At 35.0% G+C, this 27,824-nt stretch overlaps 1 protein-coding gene across 3 annotated transcripts in view; it reads left to right on the top strand.

Annotated features, from left to right (window-relative positions):
• LOC102807579 (transcription cofactor vestigial-like protein 4) overlaps positions 1-27,824 on the top strand; it is a 64,296-nt gene that overhangs the window by 16,549 nt on the left and 19,923 nt on the right. Inside the window, exon 1 of one of the 3 annotated variants that reach the window (XM_085496843.1) lies at positions 18,202-18,380. The exons of 1 other annotated variant lie outside the window; for it this stretch is intronic. In XM_085496843.1, the coding sequence (XP_085352969.1) occupies positions 18,260-18,380 (121 nt within the window). In that variant the 5' untranslated portion in view covers positions 18,202-18,259. Of the gene's footprint in view, positions 1-18,201; positions 18,381-26,648; positions 26,838-27,824 lie in introns of those variants that run through there. One more of the 3 variants, XM_085496844.1, reaches the window with a different exon arrangement.

Genomic DNA, 27,824 nt, shown 5'->3' with positions numbered 1-27,824 from the left:
TGGTGAGCAACCATATTTACTCAAATTAAAACAAATTGAATGTCAGATTAATTAAATGTTTTTGCTGTCTTTGGATATATTGACAATTTTTTTTTTTTAAATTCATCAAACTATCTGCTTCTCAAAAATGATCAAATAAATTCACCCAGGGTTCTGCTTCATATGATCAACAGTCACAATGCAGATCTGTTTATGCTGATTTTTTTATATTTGAAGCAGTTAAATTACTATACAGATACAACTGGTTGAACACAAATTATCAACTTCATATTGAGCCCATTGAACGCAATATTTTTCCCCACCAAAATAGTGGAGTTATATTTTGCATATTTCCATGCATTTTTATTCCTTTTCCCTTACAGGGACTTGTGTTTTGTATTGTGGCTGGCTGTCTGTTCATCCACCTATGCATTCATCAATGGTTCTTGAATATGCCTGAGCCTGTTTCATCTAAATAAAACTTAGATGAAAAAGTTAGAAAAATGTCATCAACAGATTTTTAGGCATGTCAATTTAATTCAAACTTGATTGGAACAACACACATGATATTATTACAATTATATTATTTAATATTATACATCTGTCATCGTAACACCATAAGTTATAGCGTGCCATAATTTTGCGAGGTATTTTCATCTTACCATATATAAGGAAATGTGAATTCCAAATATTGAATGATTACGCGCATAAGCGTCTTCTAATAATAAAAACAAACATGGCTGCCACCAGGGTTTGACCGGACTCCACACAAGAAATTCGCTGATTCCGTTCTAAACTTTTTTGGATTTCGGCATTCCCATGATGTATCCTTGAAAGGAAAAGATGTATAATAATAAGGTTATTACGAAGATACCTCAAAGCATGCACTCAGACAGTACGCTGTTGCATCGACTTCTGCTGTGCGTCGGTCGATACTGCCGCTGTACGGTCTTAGTGCATACTTTAAGGTATCCTCGTAATAACCTCATATTATTGTTTTTGACATTGTCTTAATAGGTCTTGATTTGCATTTTTGAAAAAATAAAGCAAACTATTATTCTTGATGGTTGGTGTTCACCACGTTATACTGAAGTAATCGTTGATAATCTGGTGTTGGTTGTTATAGTAGGTAATGGGTTTTGGGTGTTATATTTCCTGTTTATCATCATCAATGTTTGGTATTATTGGTTGGTGGGTTATAGCCTTGCAAAGGCCCTAGGTAGTTTATTTGCTTGTTTTACTTGGGAGTATATGCAAATGGTACCATTATTTGCCGCTCTAGTTCTAGGCTAATAGTACAAGTGTCTGTTAATACCATCTAGTGGCTGGTTTTTTGTATACATGTTGTGGTTGGCCCTGGAATACTTTTTATTCATTGTTTGTTGGTATTAGCTGTTTATAACTGATGTTCATGGCCAACAATAACAGTCTGATTGAAAACTTCACAGTGGCTATACTGTTAAAAACTGTGTTGTTTGTGTATACCTTCCTGACTTTCAGTGTATCTACATTGTTCAAGCAACTATTCAGCACAGTTGGCCGTGTCCTTCCTCCTCTCTGGTATTTGCTGGCTGGTGATCCTGCGGTGATGATGGACAGCTCGGTAAATTGAGAGACTAGTAGACATTGATTTTTGCATCTGAAAACTTGACTCTGTATCTCCCAATTAAGTATAATTGTTTATTTTTACGGCTCTATGTCTGTGCCGAGAATGTGAATTGTTGCATGTGGACTGAATCCCTGATCTCATGCGGGTGTTCATGCTGGAATGAGGTTTGGTGAGAGCAACGATTCCAGATGGAAATGAACATTATCTCCAGATCGGTTTTGAAATAATTAGAGACCCCTTGAGATGTGTATTCAAGCATTAACCATTCACAAGATGTAGCTCGGTAGTGTTGATTGGTGTATTATTTTTCTCATTCTGTTATGATTTTTAAATATAATAATACATTTTGCTTTGCTCTTTGAATTATGGTCAACTATCATCACTTTACACGTAATGGAATTTTTATTTTTATTTTTATTTTATTTTATAATTTTTGAAAGTTTCTATTTTCCAAATTTATAGAAAAATACATGAAATTGTGCAAAATCTTGGACCAAAATTTTGGCGGGAAAAGGTCGAGCATTCAAAAAGTTTACGTGTACTAGTGAAACAGAAGTTCAACCCTGTCTATTATAAAAAGTCTTGTTTTATTTAAAATTCATGACAAACAAGAACAAATTATGATTTATATATTTTCTTGTAGTGCAGTCTGTGTTCTTGACTTGTCTTTTTAGTCCATGTTCGGACAAAGTCTGAAAACGGGGACTTATAATTCGGTCTCTGTCCGTGCGTATGTGCGTCCATGCGTCCGTTCGGAGTCGTATCTCAGAATCCCTTGGACCGATTCCGTTCATTCTTTGCATGTGCCAAGTACTTTATGTGGGACATATGCACATGCAGTGGTTCAGCGATTCGATTCAAAATGGCCGACTGGCAGCTATCTTGTTTTTTGAAAATGTTGTATTTTGGTCATGTTTTGTCAGTTTTCATTCAAACTTGGTACATAGAATATACATGTCCATGACGATTTATTTTGCAATTGGATCAAAGATGGTCGACGGGCAGGCATCTTTTTTTTTTTTTTGGGGGGGTATCTTGGACGTGCTCTGTCAGTTTTCATTCAAATTTGGCACATACATGTACTTTATACATGTTAGGATGCATGTTCATGACAATTTGTTTCAAAATCTGGTCAAGGATGGCCGATTGACAGCCATCTGACTTTTTGGTCGTACTACTATATTTCCACAATTTATGTGCCATTTTTATTCGTATTTGGCACATACATCATACACATCAGTGTGTTTCATAATCAGATCAAAGATGGCCGAATAAAGGCTGTTTTTATTTTTGGCCATATTACTACTACACGGAACACGTCTTTTGATGTAAATAAACAATCTGTTGTATACGCCACTTGGAACTCAAGTTTCAAGGACACGCTCGGGACAACCCCTCCACTTTAATTTGACGAACACAAAGAGAACTTTCAAAAATTTAATGGGGATATAAAAATTAATTCTTAATTTCTGCAGAACTTAAAAATGTTATGTGCCTTGAAATGGAGGTGGTCGTCAAGACGTGCATGTTCTAATTTCATGTAACAAAAACAATGTATTTTACACAAGTTGTGCACACGTATAAGTCCCATATGAAACGGATTAAGGAGTTGTACTCTTCATATATTAACAATTTTTTTTTACTGTGATTCTGATATTTAAATTTCATTCATCCATATATGTGAATATCGTGGAGTACACGAGAACTGCAGGATAATGGTAATAGTAACCTCACTGTTTAAAGAGACCGTACACGTGTGTGAAAGTGAATGTATAAATTCATAAATGTTTTTAATTAAATATTCAATTACTGGTTCGTGACAAAAGAAAATTTGACGTCAAGTTTAATTTCATATTTCAGACATCTGATTAAATGATAGTAATTGAGGAACGTGCCACCTTGTAACTTAAGCATACTTTTTACTTTGAACGAGTCGCTAACGTGCAAATTAGACTGAATCGATATTGCTTGATAGTTCATAAAGTGGTATTTTTCTGACCTGAAAACTTAAAATTAATCGAGTCATCAGAATTTGCTAGACCCTTTAGCTTCTTCTATAAGCCATCCTTTGCTTTGAATGCCTACCATATTTTTTCCCACCACAAAAAAAATTTCTATTTTCCCCCCCCTGTAATTCCTTAGTTAATTTGGGAAAAAAATAATTTCCTATTTCAGAATAAAAAAAGATGACAATTAATTTTTGCGATCAAATGATCAATTTATTAATAATACAAGTAGCAGTTCTTCCCTTCTACCCCTATCTCAAATTAGTGGCTGGGAAGGCCAAAACATGTTTTTTATACCAATTCAATGTTCATTTAGTAAGCTTGCTATTAATTATGTTTCAGTTTATTTATGTAAATATTTATGTACTACATTTTCACATAAATTAACTTGATGTTTTGTATGTCTGTCTTACTTTGCCAGCCACATAGTCTTGAGTTGTAGTACACATGAGTGGATAATCAATTTGTACCAAAACTCTTCCCTGTAACCGACTTACGAACCAGGACTGTGACTAAGCTTACATTCCAATTACACGGCAATACGGATCTGAGCACGCAGGGAAGAAAACACCAAATCCTGTGTAATGAAGTTTTCACAACAAACTAACCGGTATAAGCATGCCAGTGGGGAAGACATTGAAACATTAGCCCTGTGTGAAAAAACCTTGCACTGGTATTCTGGTCAGGCTTTTACCAAAACACTCGCACGTGCTACTGTTTATGAAATCTCATCCCATTGCCAGTGGAAAATGTGGTTTGGAGTAATTGAGACGTTCTGTATGTATGGAGAGATAGCTAGCACCTGTGTCAGTTATCTGTCTCGATTGGCAGTGATCTGACCAAATCCGTGCTTTTAAAAATTGATACAGAAATTGAAGGTACTTTAATTTTAAGAAATATTTTGCCAACTGAACTCAAAATTAATGCATATCATTATTGATCACCATTTCATTTTGTATCATAACACTTTTCAAAAAAATTTCCATTTTTTTGCCAAAAAGTGTTGAAGACTTCAGGGAAAGAAGAATTATTTTTTATTTTGTTAAAAATTATCAAAGAAATTCTAGAATAATACATGGAAATGTGCATAATGTTGCAACAACATTTTGGCGGGAAAGTTACAGCGTTCAAAAGGTTAGAACTCTGATAGTCACGCATGCCTGTCCAATGAAATATGATATAATGAAAGCTTCTGTGTCTGTTTGGTGTCCAATATGTCTGAAAAAAATGCAAAATACTCGTACTCCATAATTTGTCTTTTTTTTTTTTGCTGATACTTTTCTCAGATATAAATGATGGTGGTGGTGTTCCTCTGTTGCCCCGCAAGTGAATTATTACAATCAATATTTCTACAATTTCTCTATCTGATTTCCAGATAATACAGTATTCAATCACCTTAGCTCCTATATCAAATTCCCAGCACTTATTTTTGTAAGATTTGTATTTTTGACAAATGTCAATCACTTCCGTAATGCCCCCAATTGTACAATACTGTCTAGTCATGAAATCTGGTCACATGACATTGTTTTACTTTTCCTAATAATTAAATTACAGTGTCTGTTTTGCAAATGACAACCGAGAATGTATAAATACTTCTTTCACACTTTGTTTAACTTTTAAAAATTAATAATTGCCAATTTAAAAAAAAAATGATTGGTTAATGAGAGAATTTAATTTTGGATGTTGTTGCAGGTCATGCAGCAAAATATTACGATGGAAATTGCTTTGCATTGAGTGTTTGTGAATGACTGCTTTCAGTAAATTAATTACTTTGACTGTATTTTCACTTGCTCTTTAATAATTAATAATAATAAGAAATTCAGATGATAAATAATGTGAATACTTGTTTGTTCTTTGTAAAACTTTTGTTGCAATCAATGACAACATAACTTTTTAAAGAAAAAAACAATGTTTAATTTTCTGCTACGAGACGTAATATTATCACAGACATGGTTACATGTAAATTGTGAGCAAAAATGTTCATTTTGATAATTGTTTAATAGGGTTTTTATGCTCAACTAAGTACCCACCTCTTAAAAATCATAGTTTTCTCAGGTTACTAGATAATAAGTCAGTTGAATACAATGTCATGTTTTTCATATTCTCATTGTTATTACTGGTAGTTCATATTTTTTTTGATACTGAATCTGAATCGTTTTTGCATTGGTTCCTGTTGGCCTTAAAAAAACTTGCATAATGTATAATTTTTATTGTTATGAATCCTAAAAATTTTGTTAAAACCAAATTTATGTTTACTTTAGTGAGTTTTCAGTGAGATAATATTTCTACCATTATATTCAATGGAAATATATATCCCATAATTCTCTGTACTTGTGCTCAGTAACATACTCAGAAGCTCAAAATTCAGCATTCAGCACATGCTCCTTAAGTCTAACCATTACATTTTGTTCTGAAAACACTCATTATAATTTATTTTTCTGCTTGGCCTATAAACCATTTGTCATAAATTCCATAAAAACATTAGAAAAAAAATTGTAATGGCTTGATTGCTCAGTAGAAATATTTAAAATTAATTTCAAATGTAATTATATATTTGGTTCCAATTTGATTCATTTTAAAATGACCGAAATTTCTCTGCTGAGAATATATACTACAGAGTATAATTAACTTCTCCTGGCTTCATGTTTTCCAAAGTCTAGTCAAGGATAGGGATTCCCGCTGATCTTATCAGGATTCATCTTTTGGATTATTTACATGTACACTTGAAACTTTTAATGTTCTGTCGTTAAAGTTTTAATAACATGTTTTGCACTGGGATGATTACTGCCATCTGGTAGAAAAGTTGTTATCATTTAAAGTTATGCAGAGGGAGAGGGGAGGGGGAACTCCATCCCTTGGGGAGGGGAAAGTTGTTCTTGTTGGCCAATTAGAGTGACAACAGTTAATGCAAATGTTTATTTGTTTTTCGCTTGATAGATTTTGCATTTTTCTGGCTCTGAAATTTGCCGCTTGTAAATGTGTTTCTAGTTTAGATATGGTTCTTTGCATATGGTTCTGATGTACCTATAGGATTATGATATTAAGAGCTATGTACAATTATCGGTCTGAATGATCAAAATACCAGCGGGGGATTTCTCGCATTTCTGAGTTGGAACATATTTTCTTTGTTTTTGATCTCGAAAATATTAAATAATCTGTTTTGCAATGACACCCATCTGCTCCCAATGAACGCGTCTTTTTTGTTAAATTGTCTGGGACAAGTTTTACTCTACGCATCTTATATATGTATTGATTGTGTCAGTGTTAAGTTTTCCAGTAGTGCTCAATTGAAAATGGGGATTGGAGGGTGACGATGGTGGTTTCACTTGAAATAAATTTTCGCTATTTTCGCTGAAAGAATGATTCAATGAAATAAAATCCAGCGAATATACTTTTTTTCTTATATTTTACATTCAATTTGACACAAATCAGTGAAAATGAATTCAATACAAAACACCAAAATAGTCTTTTCAGCGAAAATGAATTCCAGCTAAAATAAAGTATTTTAATGTATACGGCTCAGCTGTTATTGAATTGATATAATAAAAACTAAATGAACAAAAAACTGTGTTACCACCAACTTTATTTTGCATGTACACAAGACCCCTTCCCCCCTCCAAAAAGAAAAGAAAAAAAAGTCCACTCCTTAATACATTTGTGACAGTATTTTTCCCAGCAGAGTTTAATTCTTCAATAGCAGAACTTAGCATACATGTTGATTGAATACAACCTTTGATCTGGAAAGCTTATAATATGCAGCTATACAACAGTTTTTTTTTTTTTTTTAGTTCTGCCAAGCGAGAGTGGAAGGATGTGATTAGAGTGTATACTATTCACCAATGTATAGGCTCTTTGCACAGATACATACAGTCTGTGTATTTCTACAATCTTGGTATATTTTCATTAACATTGACCGAGAATGTCTACTACTAGTGTGTGAGCTGCATGTTAACAAATGGGACTCAGCACTGATAATAAACATCCACATATACTGCTTCACAACTTTATAAAAGATGTTTACATTTCTCGGTTTAAGGATGATTGATACGTGATAAAAATCCAAGACTGGGAATGTCCCGGAGGGCCATTTCCTGATGAAGTTCACATGTTGTGGATATTTTTACATTCCATGCCGTGCTTATAGTGGTTACACTTCAAAGATAGGACATGTATATGCTGGCTGAATAAATGTACTTCTTGTGCTAGAGGTCTCATATCCTGCTCTCCAGATCGCATATCCTCAGGACTTGAGGTCATACATCCTGGTCTTGAGGTCATACATCCTGGTCTTATAAAATGGAGGTACAATATTGGAAATTATTGAATACAACATTTATTGCATCCATTTAGAAAATAGTAAAAAAAAAAGCAATAAGAGGGAACAAAATTGAAACAAAACATGGAAAAATTGAAATGGGACAACTAAATTTATTTGTTACACATGTTTATAATTGTTTTATCGTCTAGATATCTAAAGTATTTCACACCTCAGCCATTCCTCATTCTTTCCTACAAGGATTGCCTCTCTGTTTAACCTTTTCACCACGAGAATTTCTAGCACTTTTTTTTATTTATTCTTCAATGTTTCTGGAAATAACAATACTTATGGAGCCAACAGACAAAATTGAAGTCAATTTTCAGTTTTCATTCAAAACATTTGGCTATTTTTCTCCCAATATTCTGAAGGAAAGTGCTGACTATAAACAGAACTATTTTGTGAATTTGTGATGAAAAGAGGGAACTGGTGGTGAAACGGTTAATCATTATCACACATTGCAATGAAGTACATTTTGTTTTTGATTTGATTTGATTTGATCACATGTATTATATAATCAATATAAACTTATGGAGTTTTATGTCTGCCTATTTTAATATGTAAATTATGTTTTCCTATTGCCATGAAAATAGACAAGTCTCTTCTGTTGTTTATGAATATGAGGTTAGTACTGTCTGAGTGCATACTTTACAGTATCCTCATAATACCGGTACTCATGGGAATGCAGAAATCCAAAACGTTTAGAACAGATTTAGCGAACTTCTTTGTGTGATGTCTGATCAAACCCTGGGGGGCAGCCATGTTTTTTTTTTATTATTAGAACACGCTTATGCATGCAATCGTTCCATATTTGGAATTTGCGTTTCCTAATATGGTAGGATGAAAATACCCAGTGCAATACTGTAAAATTACAGCACGCTGTAACTTATAATATTATGGTGACAGATGTATAATAATTTAATATATTCTGCTTATTTAATTTGCGTGTGTTATAATTTGAATGTTTTCTGTTTTGAGTCTGTTAGATTGTTATTTTTATTCAATTTGTTGTGTGCAACCCCAGAAAGTACCAGGATGTGTGACATATAGGGGTCATTCACAGCGCTTGTTAAGCTATTATTACGCCATTCCTATTGAGCAGTCTAATGCTGGGTGTTTAAAATAAAGGTGATCAAATTACAGAGAATAAAGTGTTTGAGCATTATCCTTTGGTGAGAATATGAAATTTAAAAATAGAATTCTGAAAATAATATTTTTACGCTATTGAATCTTTTTAATTTCCCAGAAATTTCATTTTAATGATGAATCTTAACCAGAAAACTTATGACTTTTATACACCAAAAAAGTTATTAATTGTACCATGTTTAATTTTTTCTGTTCCATGGTGTTACATAATGTGGCATGGCATTGTGTTGTCATTTCACTGTATTGTGTCGTAGCATTGCATCGTGTTGCAGCACCACATTGTGTTGTCGTAGTACTGTGCTATGTAGCGCTGCATTACATTGTAATGTCACATAAATCTTTCTTTCTTTTTCACCTTAAAATGAAGCAGATGGGAGGGGGGAGGTGTTTGGGCAGCTCAAATTTGAGCCATGTGTGTTGTGGAATTATATCACGAAAAAGACTACTTATTGAATATCTTCTCAGATTCTAATTTTGGACACCATTGAGCCAGGAAAACCCCCCTCTATTCAATTTAGAAATCATCAAGGAAAATACCATGACCTTAGATGTCCCCTGAGCGATGATGTTGGGTCGGCATGACAACCCTCCATGGAGACCAGTTACCAGGGTGACTTCACTTATGCCAGGAATGGTATTGAGTTCAAAGGAGATTTGTTTTTGCTAGTCATTAAAAATCCAGGCGGCAATTGCATAGCGCTGATTGATGCAAGCCATTTTGATACAGACAATATGGATCCTGTAAAAATTCCAATTGGGGGTATTTTTAGCCAGATTTATGTGTACTGTGTTAATTCCCCCCATCAGCTCCTATAGTTTATTCACTAAAATGTGGTGCTGCAGTTTAAAGGTTGGCATGTTTGAAACGCTCTTCCACCCCTATGGTGGACAATGCAGTGATTTATCTGTTTATAAAAAAATTATTGGATACATGTTTTCCACTCTTGGAACCTCTCAATATTTATTCATTTGACATAGTTCCGTTTACAGCAGCCAGCCACGAATAATAATACAGCTACCCATATAATTCTTGGTGTACATATATGCGAAGCCATTGTTATCTAAAGGTGATGCCTTAGGCTTCCAGTTGCATATATTTTCTCAGTAGCGACAACAAATCCTTAAGTCAGTTTTCATTGCTTCAACTATTTATATAATTATAACAAGCATTCCTTCGAAGTTTAAAATTTCCAAGCTGTGCTCAGTGCTCATCTGCACAGCTATATTTCTTTAAATCAATAATTTTAAACTGTGGCTTCATTATAAAATAAATGCAAACTGCGAATGAAAACTAAAAACAGTGGAGAACTATTTTCGTGTCTTGAAGAAGATGGACGGGAAAAGAATCTCTTTATTTTGGCGGTATAAGTGACTACCCACAGTGAAAAGACGTACAGTGTTACAAAGTGTATCATAGTTGAAATTACGTACATAACACAGGCCGGGATTATCTTACACACCGACTAAAAGAGATCAACCAAACTATGCGGTAAATAAATTTCCAGTCATTAATCTTTTTTTGCTTCAAAAAAAAAATTCTTGCTGCCTGATGGGACAGAATTAAATGTTGCGATAGTCTTGGAGTCAATTTATACTCTTGGAGAAATGTTCACAGTTCAAATGTTCTGAAAAAAAAAATATTTGTTCAGATTTAGATTTTTTATAAATCATGACTTTCAATACCTTGGATATTGAAATTCTTGCAACGTTTGTTGTTTTCACTTTGTGTGAGACGTATGAATTTTCCATCCTCTAAATCAAGCAGAAAACCATTTCAAGAGAGTGGTTCACTCACCGGAATCAACTTTTCACCCCAAAGTAGAATTACCGCAATCAGTCTAAGTTTGAAGAGGCTTTTCAAATATCTGCGCTATAATCTTGATTGTATCTATTTAATGGCTTCATTTGTTTTATTGCCTTCTAATGTAATAACCATTCATTTAACTTGATTTGTCTGTAAAGCTGAAAAAGCTTTTAAAATTCCCATCAAAATAGTCACTTATCCTAGTTGCTTCGTTTGTCTAAAGTTATGGTTTCATTTTAATCACACAGTTTTGTGTTGTCTATTAACTGTATTTACTGTGACTTCAACCCATTTGTTTGTCTGTACCAGTGTTCTCATCAAACATGAGACATTTCTCTGTGGTCAATATATTCAATTGTCCCAGTTTTTTTTTTTCATGATTGTCTCACAATAGTTCAAGGAAATGCAATTGATAAATGTAACAATTTATATAAATGGGATCACTTCCGGTAGTGGTACTGTTCCACACTGTGCTTCCGGTAGTGCTACTGGCCCACAATTCACTTCCGGTAGTGCTACTGGCCCACAATTCACTTCCAGTAGTGGTACTGTTCCACACTGTGCTTCCGGTAGTGGTACTGGCCCAAAATTCACTTCCAGTAGTGGTACTGTTCCACACTGTGCTTCCGGTAGTGCTACTGGCCCACAATTCACTTCCAGTAGTGGTACTGTTCCACACTGTGCTTCCGGTAGTGCTACTGGCCCACAATTCACTTCCGGTAGTGCTACTGGCCCAAAATTCACTTCCGGTAGTGCTACTGGCCCACAATTCACTTCCGGTAGTGCTACTGGCCCAAAATTCACTTCCGGTAGTGCTACTGGCCCACAATTCACTTCCGGTAGTGCTACTGGCCCACAATTCACTTCCGGTAGTGCTACTGGCCCAAAATTCACTTCCGGTAGTGCTACTGACCCACAATTCACTTCCGGTTGTGGTACTGCCCCATACTTCACTTCCAAAACATCTTCCGTAAAAAATAAAATGCACATCATTGGGTACATATTAAGACATTCTACTCTCGACCTTCAAACTTGGACTCAGAAAAAGCTACTTTGCAGTTTTAATTTATTTTGATTTCGATTAAAAATTTTGTCCCGTTATCTCAATTTCCTTTGCCAGTCATGTCCTCAGAGTGAACTATAAAATCTTGCATGTGTTTGTCATGTTTTCGTTTTCAAGTTGAAGTCTGTTAAATATTAAGTAAAAAAAACAGTATTTTTTGGGTGTGAAAAGGTCATATCATTTTCAGCTGTGTGCGACTTCTGCAAATTATCAGATATTGGTGTTAGGTAAACAGACAATTATAGAGCACTTCACCATTTCTCTAGATTGGTAATTAAAAAAAGGCTGTCTCCATCACCCCTATATTTTTATAAACACAGATTTCTTTTATCTTGACATTTTTCTTTAGGCAACCTGGAATTGTTTGAAAAGCCATAGTCTCTTGCAATTTTTTGTCTGAATTCAGTAACATTTGTGAGCCACATTTGTGAGCTGTGGGGGCGCTGTTCCAGTATCCCCCTTATCAGGAGGGATGGTCCTGGGTTTATGTTCTGATGATATTAGGCAGGAGCAGCATCATTTGTACCAATGTCGCTTAGCAACCATAGTTGATAAGGATGAAACCAGTTCATTAGCAAAATGGCTAAAGAATTTCTGATTGCACATGGATTGTCAGTGTCAAATCAAGCAAAGTTGTGTTGAGATCTAAATTCTTAGAAATCCGCCCTCCCAAATACTCTTTATCATCACGAATCATTCACCTCAAAGACAGGACAGAACAGGACAGGACAGGACAGGGCTGGGCAGGACAGTCTAGTCTAGTCTGCCAGCTGAGGCAAGTCAATTCACCCTTGCATTGAATTACATGCCATAGATGCCATAGAAAGCTTTGAGGTTTTCATGTTTACAAGATCCATCAGCAAGAATACTAGTATTGTCATAGGATGCAACTTTTCATCAAATTACCAATAATCAAACTCTCTGCATAGTTGGCTCTAGCTTAGCACCCATCTCTGATTACATTGCTTATTTTAAAACCACTTGGACTTGTAGACAAGTTCATTACTGGTATAGTCTATACCGTATCATCTTTCAATTAACTTCCAATTTTATCAGGAATACCAGTTTAAGATGTGTAAGCATGCACGTTATAAGTTCACTTATTGCTTTAGCTTGGTTTATATTTGGATTTTATACCAGATGAAATATTTCCAGCCATATGCAAGATTTTATTAATTTATTCAATAAATTGTTTGTAGTTTTTTTCTTATGTATGTATTAAAGCAATTCCCCATTATTGTTGATGTTATTTAAGTAGAGGGCAATATGATCTATGTTTATTCAAAACAGTCTGTTTAGTATCTATTCAATAGTGGTTGGTAAAGATCAGTATCTCCAATACACGTTTCTAATTTTGCATTTCTGATTTTCTAACTGTTATTGATACGGGCACCTGTGTCAGTAGCAATAAATGTTACAAGTTGCTTTGAATACTGTGGGCAATTTGACTAGTTGTGTATATTTATTGACTTGCTGCTTTATTTGACAGAAAGTACGCAAGATGTTTACCATATTACCAGCAGGAATGGAATTAATCTTGCCAGAAGACTTGTTCCATTGACAGTATCCGCTAGTGTGTAGTTTTCCCCCCGAGTGCTTACTTTCCCTGTACTACCCCCTCCCTACCTTTATGTGCGAGATCTGTACCCTTCAAGTATTTAAAATTAAATTTAAAATTAAATTTTATTGATATTTCCTCGTTAATGTTAATCAAGATGTGTAGGCAATGGGAAATTATGTCCCAAAATTTAACAAGATATTATCAAAAACCACGTACATTGTGAATAATATTATACCATGATTTTGGAGGAGAAAAAAAAGTGGTGATTGACATTAAATGGATAACATTACCAGCTAGAAAACCCATCAGGGGTTCGTTTTTGTTATTTTAACATCGCTGACTAATATTGGCCCTGGTAACTCTCGGCAACTCTCTGAAGAAATGAATACTGTTAAAAGACGACCAATGTGGGTTGCTCTTCCTGTATCTATCCCATGATTCTCCTTGTTTCATCCCAGAGTGGTGGATATCTGTGTGATCATTGCAACCTGTGAAGAAATGTACCGAGAACACACTGTTGAGATTAACTAAAGTATCTATAGCCCAAGGCATTTTGATTTATTTGGCATGCAGGTCAGAATTTATTAACCCTCTGGACAAAAGATTCTTTGTGTTCTTGTGTTATACTGCATTAAATCTATGTAAACTTTGGAACTTTAATGATTGTTTTTGTAGAGTGTAGGCTAGTTCTGTATTCCATTATACATGTATATATATATGTGTGTGTGTCTGTCGTGATGGCTATATGTTTTTAACTCGTCAAATACCGTAGTTTTTCTCGGGCAAATATTGTGTTGTAAAATAAATTCTGTCACAAATTATTTTTTTACCAAAGTAATTTCCAAATTGCCAAAAATTAGACTTTTCAAGAATTTCAAATTTATTTAAACTATTAAACATGTCTGGACTGATTTGTTAAAAGCTTGTGCAATGACAAGTCATGATGTTATTCATGTGAACAGTGATTTGTTTTTTGTTTTGGTGACCTGTAACAGCAATTGGCACCAGTTCTTGTCATCAAACATTCGAACTTGGCACTGAAATCTATCTATCATGTTGGGTTACTGATGTATTTTTTTGCAGTTTTATTAAAAATGACTGTTCATCATTTTTGTTTATTTCAAATCCTATTTTTCAGACACTTGCACTGATTTCTTAGGACAAAACATAATTAATTGCGGTTTTGATGAAATTTAACTATTAAATAAACATTTTTCACCATAAAACATATTATTGGATTCAAAATGGCTGACTGGTGGCCATGTTGATTTTATTTTGATGTGTCTTAAGCATTTCTCAGGCATGCTTTTGTCAGTTAAGTACAAATGGGGACTATGATAAAAACTATGACTAGTTTTACACTGCATTTAATCACACTGTGTGAAATTACAGGCACTAAACTTTAAAATAGGCAGATCTGCCCATAAGGGCTTGTAACATAGTGGAAGTGGAATCCGAGATGTATGCTTCATCGTACTTAATCAAAAACAAATAAATTTCATTTATAAACAATTAATCTATATTTTCTGACTCTAAATATAATACAGAATTGCCGTGGGCTTCAGTTATGAGTTGCAAAGTGAAGCAATCAACGAAAGTGACACGTTTGTGAATTCTAAAATATGATCCTTCTGTATGTGTGCCACACTGTTTCCCAACTATTGCCATGTATTATGAAATCTGAACATCGCCCCCTGTGGCTTTGCATACATAATTAATGAGTGGTCCAAGTCTATTGTTTACATGAGAAAATTGAAATCCAGTGACGTATAAAAGTAAAGTATTAATCAGTTTTCAGCTTGTTTTTATTTGGGGGGTGGGGGGGTTAATCTATAAATTGTAATATTGGCGATCCGCTCCGCTAGGATTGCCCTTATAATCACTTTTGTCGTTTTGTGTGTGTGTGTGTGTGTCTGTCTGTGTGTGTACATTTCCAGTGTTCCAGTGTTCACGTATTATTTCTTCTGTGATTTTTTTGGCTTGGCCGATTTCGTTCAAACTTGGCAGGTAGGTCACACCTTAACCCTAGTTATAAGGAAAAATCTGGAAAATTTTTTTGGCCCACCGTTGCCATAGCAACAGCCAAAAAACTGATTTTTGGATAGCTTCGCGCCAAATGTATCTCCTCCTACAAATTTGGGATAAAATACTTCAAACATAGCTCATTCTACTCAGCTTGAGTGTGGGCACAAAGTTACCATTTGAATTTTTGATATCTGTTTTCATTACCGAGAAATTTGACCCCAAAGTTGGGGTAACTTTTCACCAGCAACGGCTCGGCTGGTTTTGTTCATACTTCACAGGTAGGTCGTGCCGTCATTAATTGGAAAAAAATCCTGGCCCACCACTGCCATTGCAACATCCAAAAACTGATTTTTGAATACTTTCGCCCCAAATGTATTACCTCCTACCAGTTTTGTACACAGTCAGCTGGCATCGGTGTCGCTGGGTGTATATGATAAAGGGAAGTTGTGCAACCAAATTTGCCGAGTTCGCAGTTTTTCGCCAATAAAAAAATAACTAAGGCAACAACTCACGGTTTTTCAGCATTTTTGTAATTAAGACCTTATTCTCTATCAATAATCCGCCCAAAATAGGAACATTTCTACTAATTCTTGTGTTTTTTAGACGTTTTTCGAAAAACCTGCGATTAGGCTGCAAAAGTAGAACATTCCGGAGGGGGCGAAAGGGAAGAGCCAAATTTAACGCGTAAAAATAGAACGCGTATTTTGACCTCTATGCAGTCGTTGCCAAAGAGCCCTGCGTCCATCGCCTGGCGATGCTCTTCTGTTTCACCAGTTGCGTTTTTTGACTAAAATTTGGGCAGTACTGTCAGTCACGAAAATTGATGAATAAATTAATACACATAAAATATGAATCACGGGCTAATTCAATGGTCACCGAACACTCCACTACTAAACAATCTGTGGCAAGATAGTAGCGTACTGTATATTTGACCCAGATTTGACAAGCGTGGTACAGTTTTTTGCGCGTGTCCGTAATAACGCGCACAAAGGATTGTGGGACAGAGTCCTTTATTTGCTGGCATTCTTGACTTTTGACTGCAGTTCTTTTTTTATATTTTAGAGTAAATGCTTCTGATATGCTCTTAGGTTGCTTAATATCCGTCTGAAATTCTGGACTGTGGTCATATTTTTCGATTAGGAGTCGTATATTTAAATTACTCACTGTGACTAGTGTTTTGCATTATGAAGTATATTGTTATGAAGGTCAACACACTGCAATTTAGGTAAATATTTACCATTTCGTTATTTCATTATTTCGCTTTCCAGCATTTCCGGGAAACGCTTCATTCTAAAAAATGCTATCGCACAGTCACTCTACTAGGAGAGAGTAACTGTGGTCCTAGTACTAAACTAAGTGACTTCTAAAGACTGAATGGTGTTTGCGAACTTCGTATTAGTTATAAACAGACGTCAGCTTCACGTTTATGTCACCATGGAAACAGCCAAAAAACATGTTGCTTGTTTTTGACCAGCTTGTTTACCATCTCGTTATTTTATTATTTCGCTTTCCAGCATTTACAGGAAACGCTTCATTCTAGAAAATGCTATCGCAAAACGGTTGGAAATAATAAATGTAACAGCAGAATACGTCCTAGCACAGTCACTCGACTAGGAGAGTGATTGTGGTCCTTGTAATAAACTAAGTGACTTCCAAAAACTGAATGGTGTTTGCGAACTTCGTATTAGTTATAAACCGACGTTAGCTTCGCGTTTATGTCACACCATGGAAACAGCCAAAAACATGGTGCTTGTTTTTGAGCGGAGTGGATCGCCAACCAGCCTACCGGCTTGTTTTTAGTGGAAATTGCCAAAAAATAATTTTTAATTTTAGTTTTAATTTACAAGAATTGTAATCTCATTTGAATATTTTTTGATTTGGTTTTCATTCTTTTCACCATCCTTTCATTAATGGAAATTTGCTTTCACTATTAATATTTGAAGCCATTGGACCATGGCCCTTTTGACATTGAACTTATTTGTCCACTATCTCTTAAACTATTCTGCCAATTTGGTTCAATTTGTGGGACATATTCAGCTTCATAAATGCTGCAGAAATAAAGTTTAATAGTTTGATAGTATTCTCCAATACTGAGTAACAAAAAGACTTGATTCCAGCTGACCTGAATGCTTAAAGAGATTGTAATCTTGAAAAAATTGACAAGTTAATGTTCTTTAATGGCTTTCTTGGGAATGGTGGCATGTTAGAGCTGCAGTGCTGGTGGGCATATAGACGCTTGCGTGTCTGTATCGAGAGAGACTGTCCATCGTCCCATAATGGTATAGATTCCGAAGTTTGCTCTAGAAGCTCCTAATATATACTCCTAACATAGTGGAATTCATTTTCCTAAAACAAGTATGCTTATAGCTCAGGAAATGTACACCAAAACACACAGCAGTTTTGCCTTGTCTTTTTACTCTAACACAATGTAATGCAGTGTTAGCATTGCAATTTGTCTTTTGCTTAACTAAACTTGTGCTGCATATTTTTAGAGAGAGTTTAATACTTGCATTTAAAAACTAGACTATTTGCCGACTTTGGAATTTGAATACACAGCATTCCACCTGAAATAAGCACATCACCATTCAGAGACTAGGAGAGGTCAAAGGGCACGTCTTGTCACCATGGATTCGACCAGCTCAGTTGCTTGCTCTCAGGGATGAATTCTATCTGTGGCTCCTCCCACTTCTGCCCGTTTTAGCAACATGGTTGGTATTTAAATCCATTCGGTGCATTTCAACCCGGCCACATATGCAATTTTCTTTACGTTGCATCGCACAGTATTCACTCGGATACACATGTAATATGGTGAAACTCGACGAGCAAAGCGCTTTTGTGGAAGGACAGGTATCGGACACTGATATAATGGAAGGTAAATTGCCATAGCAACTGTTTTTTAAATTTGTTTCTTATAATATCTTAATTTTTCAATTGTTTCGATTCTCATGGATTATGAAAAAAAATAGTATTCCGTCAAATTTAGTGATACAAGAATAACTACCGCTACACCGACTCAAATTGTTTGCTGTATGTTCATGCTTATCAGTGTTTGTATGAAATGAAGTGTTGTATGTTCTGCCAGAAATTGTTTTTACTTGCACCAAGGGGCACCAATTCGAGGATCATATTTTTTTTATTAAACACAAGATATCGGATTCAGTCCTTATGTCGGGTCACTTCACTGGATAAACAACTAATTTTAGATGAGTTTTGGCTGATGAGTCTTTGACATCAGGCAATTTCTGTTGTATAGATATCAAGAATGTGTCCATCAATACTGTTTAATGACCCTGACTTTGTACTTGTAGCAATTACTCTTTGGTTTAACCACAAAAGATACTATCTAAACATACTTTACAGTTGTCCATTTGTGTCAATTACAATTTTTAAAATAAACAAATGTTTTTGCTTCACTGTATAGACAGTCTTTGAAATCATTTTTCATCTGTCTTTAATGATGAATTGAACAACAAAACTTTTCTTTCTGATGTTTGTGTTTCTTCAATGGTTTTTTTATCCTTCCACTAATTCTCACTTCATTGCTTTTTTAACGTTTTAACAATTAAATTCAAGCCTATTCTTTCTCCTCTTCCTCATAGTTCTCCTCTTCCTCATCGTTCTCCTCTTCCTCACCGTTCTCCTATTCCTCATTGTTCTCCTCTTCCTCATCGTTCTCATCATCTTCATCATCTCTCCTCATGCACATTAATCTTTGACACTCATCAGTGCAGTTATTTATGTGTTGCTACAAAGTATTTTCGCTCATAAATTGTTGTTGCGATCTCTGTGCTCTGATATATTTTTAGACACCCCAAGTATAAGCCCAAATGGTTAAGAATGTTGTAACCGGTGACCAGTCATGGCAGTTTAAAATTAACTGTGACTGAAAGTTGGAATGAAGCCAAGATGCAGTTTCCTGTTGATTTCCTAGGCTCATCCTGATTGGTGAGGCGGGGGTATTACCCTCTAATTTTCTTTAACTTCTGGAAGAGATTGGTAGTTAACTCCACACCACCCTACCCCACAAAGGAAATGATTAAAATTTTAACAAAAACAAAGTGCTCTTTCCTGGTTTTGAGGTGAAAACCTGGAATTCTGATGCCAAATTTTCTCTGTGTGCCTGTCTGTTGTTGTTATGGGAATAACTAGTGGAATGGCTGGAATTTGTGTTCTTGTTCCTTTTTTAGAAATATGCAATTCTTTTCAATCAATTATTACACTTTTTAGTTCAATTTAGGAACTTGAGCGTGACATCAGTTATGTCATCTTCCTTTCAAGTCTGCCTGTTTAGATTTTATTTCTGACTGTCTATTATGCATCAGTATTTATCGGTTGTTTTCTTTGTGTGGATTTCCGGCGGTGAATTAAACATGCACAGCAAGTGAAGTCAAAAAATGAAACAGATATTTGATACTGCTACGAATTTATTAAAGTAACTCTATTATTATATTATTTATTTTTGGTGTGAATTACACTTTATTTATTTTGAAAGGCATCTTCCAAGCCTTCATATTTGTGTACCTCTTATAGTGTTCGGTTTCCTAAAGAGAAAAAAATGTTCACATGTGTTCGCACCAAATGTATGCTGAGCTATGATCCATCGTGATACATAATGCGAATAAATCTTTGGTGACATCTGGACCACTTCTGGTAATTATTATCTTTGCAAATAGAGTATAACTGTATATTTTACTTCAATGCAGGAATGTACAATCTTCCTAAGATTTGATGATTTAATTAAAATTACTGAGCCACATAGTCGTACCACTTTGTTTTCTGGTTGATGCAAAATGGTTTGGGGGTTTTGTGTGTGTACAGAAGTTGAGGTTTTCTGTGTTTATTTTACTACAGTCTTGTATGTTCTAATTCATCAAATTTCAAATCTGTTAATAAGATTTCGGTGGGGATTGAGTGAGAATTGAAAACATGTTGCTAACACGTGTAAACGATTGAATAACTCGGGCACTGATGTAACTAAAGACTACGGAACATCGGTTGGTATTCCGTGGATTAAATTTCTTAAAGTCGTGATGCCAAGCTGCAAAATAACACAATGGGTATGAATACGCAGAATTCTCATGCAGAAATTTTTTTGCCTCCCTGACTGCATGGAAATAAGTAAGAAATCGGTCAAATTGTTTTTGATCCGGCTGTATTATGGCTGGTATTCGTTTCTTTAGTTCATTCAATGTATCTTTGTTTAGGAATGCTCTTATTTACTCAAAGAATGTTGTAGCGATGTTTAACAATCTCCGATCGTCCATATATGTACACATGTATTATGTGCGTGGATGTCTACTATTACAATATGTCGTGCAGATTAACTTTCCTGATCGCTGGTTTTCATTGAATAGTTGTATTTACTCCAAATTTAAGAAATGCTTACATGTATGCTACAAACAAAATGAATCAACCTGCAAATACAATTAAGTTGATAATGTTGTTCTCTTGTAATTTATCATAATAATCTTTAAAGTGGTCATGTGATGTGCAAGACTGATATGCTTCCCACTCCTTTAGGTTATTGCTTATTTTTCTATAAGTTGATAATTGATAATATTTCTTAATTGTTATTTATCGTTTTGTATTCGTAATTGTGAATAAAACTAGCAAATATTAATTTCTCCGAAAACTGCAAAAAAATTTTGAAAAATTTTCTCAGTTTGACAATTTATTTGCAAGATCTAAATATAAGGTCATCCGTGATTGGCTTATACGGTTACCGGATAGGTGTTATGTAGTGATGGCTAATCAGAGAGTTTGAGATCAATACTACCGTAACTCAAGGGCTGACTAAGATAAAGTCTGTAGATAAAAACTTCACTGATTGTTACCTCCTTCCCCAATTTAATAGACATTTATTGATCATGTAAAAACCCATAATGGTTGCTCAGGAAAAGAATCCACCATAAATGTAATTTAAAGAAAATTTGTGGTTTGTTTTATGCAGAGCACGCATTTAATTCTCCCTAGGATTTCAATGAATCACGCATATTAAATTACACTCTTTTTGCTGGTGAGATCATATCATCGCTGTTCTTAAACTGTCTTAACTCGGGGAGTGTGGTAGCAGCGTCTCCCAGTTTGCAGAGTTCATCAATTATCTGAGACTGGGATGAAGTTAATTAGGCGGAGTGTGCACCCAATATCTTCTGCCCAACTTCCTTGATTATAAATAACTCCACGATCCTTGAAACTGCTTTGAGGCACTATAGATCGGATGAAGGATGAAAGATGAGTAAGTGCCTTGCCAGAGATAGGAATAGAAGTTTGTAAGGGGATGCAAAGTGATTATGGATCTATCTAATGTTGAGTGGAACTTTCCATAGCAATGTTAAATTTAGTGATCAACACCCCCCCCCCCCCTCAATAGACTATCGTGATTTCTCATTTTGATATGGTTTACATAATCATTTTAATTTTAATTCTGCTGTACACTATATATTTTGATCATATACATGTACACCTGTCAATTACGTAAGCTACTGATGGAACAAATACCGTATGTCCATTTTGTCCAAGAAGTTTTATTTATCTTACTGTATTAAACATGTATATTTGTGATCTAAAAGAAATGGTGCCATAGCATTTCCCTTTCTCTGAAAATTGGTTTAATGGGCAGCCCAGTACTTTTTTTCTGCCTTCATGAAAAGAATCAGTGGCATTAAAACAAGTGTAACAATGTCCAACTGATATACCAGTAATAAGACAAAATATTATCAATACTCATTCAGGATTGTTTTATCATGTTTGATGGTGAAATCTTAATAATATAAATGACTAATTAAAAATAAAATTATTTTAATTTGTAAAAATTTCATGAAATAGGCCGCATCATATTTTTGAAAGTATGAAGAACTTTTATTTTATTTTTAAACTGTTTTAAGATTTTTTTTTTTACATGAATAGGGAACACAATTGTAGATATATAATTTGCAAAGTGTTCACTTCATGTATGAATGTGAAAACATTTTCACATATTCATAAAAAAACTTTGCTTGATTTCTTTTACCCATTCCGGGCTTGAGAGTTTTCCCATTACATCAAACGCATAAAACTTTGTATCTTTAAAAACGAGTTTAACAATCAGATAAATTTCAAAACATTGGCTGTTATAATACCATTGGAGATAGCGATGCGATGCGATGCGTGTGATTCCCCACTGGTGTTGTATTCGTTAACCTGTATGTGTCTCTATAGCTGTGAATGTTTGCAATGGCAGAAATGTATTATTGACTAATAGGGTTCTACTTTCTTTCTCCATATTTGGCAATATTATTACATAAATCTTGTATTGCATATTACGTATGACTTTGCATCTTGTGCGCATGTTTTTTTTTTTTTTTAAATGTTTTTGTGCCTGGCGACAGTTCCGGATATTGAATGTCACTGTTGTCACTCCTGACTTTTTTTTTTTAAGTGCAAATTGCAAGTGCTAGTGCTGACACATAGTGCATTTTGCCACAGAAGTCATTTCCTGTTTGGGACTACATGACAGGGCTGTGTGGCCATCTCCCTATCAAATGGCAATTTTAATGCGCTATCCTGGCATCAACCAGGCTCGGTCGAACACAAGCACCTGCGGACCTTAACCAAGGTTCCCCCAAAGTCGCATTCGTAAGTGAATGAATCTCGGCCAGCGGAATTGGCCTTCTCATTGAGTCTGTGGCACACTCACCCAGGGTAGGGGTCGACCCTTTGATGTTCAGCCTAAGATTGGATTTGAACTTGGGTCTACCGATCATGAGTCTGATGCGACAACCACTATGCTACCAGTGATCGGGTTTTTTTTTTTATAGTTATTTAGAATACAGTTTCATGAAAATATTGAATATAATATTATGATAAACATGTGTCTACAGGCAGCTTCAACATTTTTTTAAATCACTGTAGAACACGTTTAAATAGCTGCATGCAGTTTTAGCGAATTTGACTCTCGGCATTAATTAACAGAATCTTAATTTAGCTAAAGTTTCGAATACCTCATTGTGAGAATATACTTTATGTTAAATTAGCTACATCTTAAATTAGCAAAAGTACAGATTAGGTAAATTAGCTAAAAATAACATGCTAGCTAAAAAGGCGCATTTTACAGTACTTCTTTCAAAGAAATTCTGAGACAATATTTTTTGTAGAATTTCTTTCTTAAATTTCTCAACCAAGTGAATATATTGTAATGCACTTTAATATCACAACAAACATTTAGTGAAAATCTTAAAACTTTGTAGCAGTGGAAATTTCATTGCTTTGGTTTTCGCAAAATGTTGTCGGCGCCGAATGTCAGGAAAATCATAAAATCATGAATATTCAAGATACTGTAATTTCCGATTAGATCGTTTTAAATATTTACGAAAAACAAATTTTTAGGGGTTTACTTGTGAAAAAGGGTCAAGACAAAAGTCAACTGTTTTCAAACAAAGAAATTGAAGAAAAATGCATCACATGGGACTAAAACGTTGGCGTGAACAATTTATATCACGGGTTATGACGGATTTATGCGTCGAACTTTTCATCTAAACAGTGAAACTTACAACAAGGTTCTTCAAGAAGAACGTTGCTTTAATTTTTGTAAAAGTTACAAACTCACAAATGTGCTCTAATTATTATAATTATAGTTTGCTTGTGTGACAGTTTCTGTTATTGCAATGTCTTTTATTGTCCTATTTGCTATCTCATTTGTCCAGTTTTGACATACCACGCATTCGTCGCATATCGCTAGAAGATCACTCGTAAATATGTGCATGAGATATTAAATATCCAGCAACCTAGAGATGCTCAGTATGCATGGCAATATGAACTCGGTGGTAAATATGATCTGTGAGGGACGGACACAAATTATCTAAACATTCGGTGATGTTGAATTTGTGACACTTCCTGACTCACCGCAGGTGTGAATGCCAAGGCGGAAATCAAGCAGAAGTTTCCCCCATCTTTATCAATGTGGCGGAAGTGATCAATTATCGTGATCTTGAACTTCACAGTTGAAGGCTTTACTGCCTAACTCTGATCCGGTTACTAATTGAGTCAATTGGGTGAATGTCGTATTGCCCCAGATGGCGTGCACCACCCCTCTGAACAAAAAAAAAGAAAAGAGAAAAACATCTTTGCCTGCATTGTAATGTAGGCTTATAGTTATGCTAAAATCGTACTTCACTGTGTTGTGATAGTCTGTGCACTTATAGTTATTTCAAAATCGACGCAAATTACAGGTTACTCAAGGTTAATAAAAGGTTGGATTTTTGCCAATGAAAAAAACAACATGATGTAAATTTTGAAATCTTACAAGATCAAAAGGTGACACTATTTTTTTTTCACGCCTTGGCTTTGTTCCAAGTTGTAGTAATAATTAGAATATTCTTGAGGATAACATCATTTCCAAATACCGATGACATTTTTTCGGAAAGTTGACTATAATGTTTCGTAAATGTCGTATATTTTGTTGTCCATTTTGCACGCAATGTTTCAATGTTAGTCCCTTGGTTCTTATCGCATCACATCGCTAGCTATAAGTCTCCATGGATACCCTAAAATAAATGAGATGTAACTGCAGCAGCAGACAATGTATTAACGATAATGAGCGAGGTAGAATTTGTGTGCATTTATGGCAGCCAAATTCTGACATTCTAAGATGTGCACAGATTGGAGTGAAAAATACTGAAAGTTTATTGGGTCACCTGCTGAATACCTCCATGGATAGCCGAAATGAGTTGTATAGGGCAAGCGATGTGTTAAGTTTTTGGAAGTTGTAAATCAGATCTGCTGGCAAAGTAACTTTTTTTTTTTTTTACTTGTTGGCTCGTTCGAACTGTATTCTCTGAGATATGTAGATTAGCAGCTGTGTTCTGAACATACATTCTCGAGATTTCCTGCGTAGGTCAAATATTACCCTTTTCAAAAAAACATTCTACTGCCTCCTCCCTTTGAAGCGAAAAGTTGCGCATACATATTTTGAGAATGTGTTATGACATTTCTGATGGATGGAAACTAGGACACTCGTAAGACGATACTTGATAAATATTCTTTTGCCACTGTGGTATGGAAATTATGCAAATTAATGTCTCAGAGATTGATTATTCTGTTGTGGAGGGTGTTTACATTGTGCCATCACAGATGTCGTCTCAGCACAGATTTGTGTACTATGACGCCTTACTAGCCGATTTTGTGTAAAATAGCGCTCCACGGCTTTTTACAATTTAAGTTGCTTTTTAATCACATATTTTAGTGAAATATTGTTTAGTGAGTGAAATATTAATGTCATACTAAATTCAGTCTTTGGAGCAGAAGAAACTAACACATAATAAAATTTGTGTTTTAAGTTCGAAATTGCAGCGTTGACTTGCAGCGTTAATGGGGGTGTTTATTTTTACGTTACGGTTTAACAGCTTGTAGTGCATAGTGCAGCAAACATCAGGGATATGTGGGCCGTAGGTTAAAACTGCCTCAGGTATTCACTCAACAGAGTCAAGTCAGGCAGCTCCCTGACAACTTAATTAGTAAAAATAATTGAATCAATAGAGAGTTAAAGTTTAATTAAATTTTGTTTACATAATAATTAATATTTATTTTTCTAAAATGTTAATTTACTACATTAATACTGTATTTAGATTGAAAAAAAAAATATGATCCAAGTCAACATCCTCGACCCGATGGCCAGTGTGCAGTGTGTAATTATGATTCTTGGGAAATGCATTAGGCAACCAGTTAATCGCTACCACATGAGTAAAAGCAGCAGGCTTAAAACAAATTTCCAATCCTTGTAATAAGGGGAAATGCCATTAATGCCAAGGGTAGACAAATTGAAAATAATTTTACCTTGTATTTATATAATATGTAATTTAAATAACTATGTATGTTGCATTCAAATGGAACAAGTTGCTGCAATTAAAATTGAAATTAATTGGTCTAAGCAAAAATGTTTATGAGGTGGTCTTCATCAGCCCACCCCTATCTTTAAATGGAATCATCCATGAGATTGTGCTAAACTGTTTTAGTTTCACTCATAGGCATGTGTTGCTGTGCCAAGTTTTACCATGCTGACTGCTTGGTGGCAGTATGCCTTAGAAAAGGCACCTTCAGAGTTTCTCCCTAGCACAGAGTACTAGCATGAATGACATTCTTGGCATAGTTGGCATAGTCGAGGCTAACTTGTGAAAACAACCAACCCATTTTGCATCTCCGTCATTTCTGTGCAACGCAGTGGATAGATTAAAGTGTGTGTATACTGGCCGTGCAGAGTGGCGTGTTAGTTTTAATATGGAGACCTTAACTTACACTGGACACGCTAGTTTCGAAGCTTGTTTGCCTTACCACGTTATACGTGTATTCGAAGGTAATATTTGTTTATTTTTGTCTAATTCCATTGGTTTCACTACTTCAATATCTACTGCGTGTGAAATGATAGTGAACGAGAACATGGCTCTCTGCTGACTTTGATGTTTGACAAGTACCATAACCAAGTACCGTACACATACTTAGATAACAGTGGTGGATCCACTGTTTTGGGATCAGTTTTCTCAAACTTTTGTGATTGTCAGTAATTACCTAGATCTGTTGCTTTTCTCTGGAGGCTTGTATTTCTTCACCTGAAAGACAAATTTGTAACTGAAAAATTAAGTGTATTTATGTATACATATCGCTAAGGAAGGATTAAATTTGTTTGTTTTCTAAATAACATACATTCGTTGGTAATGTGAAAGCAATTCTACTCGAAGTGTAATAACATACAAAATAAAATTTCTGTTTAGGTTGTTGATAGCTTTGTCCACGTCCAATATATTCTCATGATAGATTACCCAGGTTGGATTTCCTCTCACTCTGCAATTGTACTTCTGTTGGCATCTTATTTGAAATAGACATTTGTTAATGGACGGCCCTTCAATCTGTATTGTATATAGTTTGTAAAATTATTAATAACTTCATTGCATTGTTACAAAATATGATGTTCATAAAACGATTAGTTGTGATAACCGTGACTTTTAAAAGAATTTATATGTACCAGTATGGCCCAGGGGGAAATAGAGTGTTTGTGTTGTGAAGGGGTGTGTGTGTGTGTATGATAGAAGTATTTTATATACAACTTTGACACTTGTGTGGATTTTAATCTTTGCTGTATATTCAGAGTACTACATTCTTTTGATTGATTTCTAATAGTGCATTACATTTACTTATGATTTCAAGTGCGTACTTTGTCACCGAGTCTTTCAAATTCTCTGGTAGCACTTTTTCATTAAGTTTAGCTCCTCATTAGACTATGGAAGCCTTACTTGAAGGCATAATTTGCATAATTTGTAGTGTGATAAATCTTGTTAGTATAAAA

The sequence above is a fragment of the Saccoglossus kowalevskii genome, chromosome 3 (genome assembly GCF_978046115.1).
Source record: "Saccoglossus kowalevskii chromosome 3, keSacKowa6.1, whole genome shotgun sequence".
NCBI classification, from domain to species: Eukaryota; Metazoa; Hemichordata; class Enteropneusta; family Harrimaniidae; genus Saccoglossus; species Saccoglossus kowalevskii.
The sequence above is the reverse complement of the archived record's forward strand: the minus strand, read 5'-3'. Positions and strand labels throughout refer to the sequence as shown.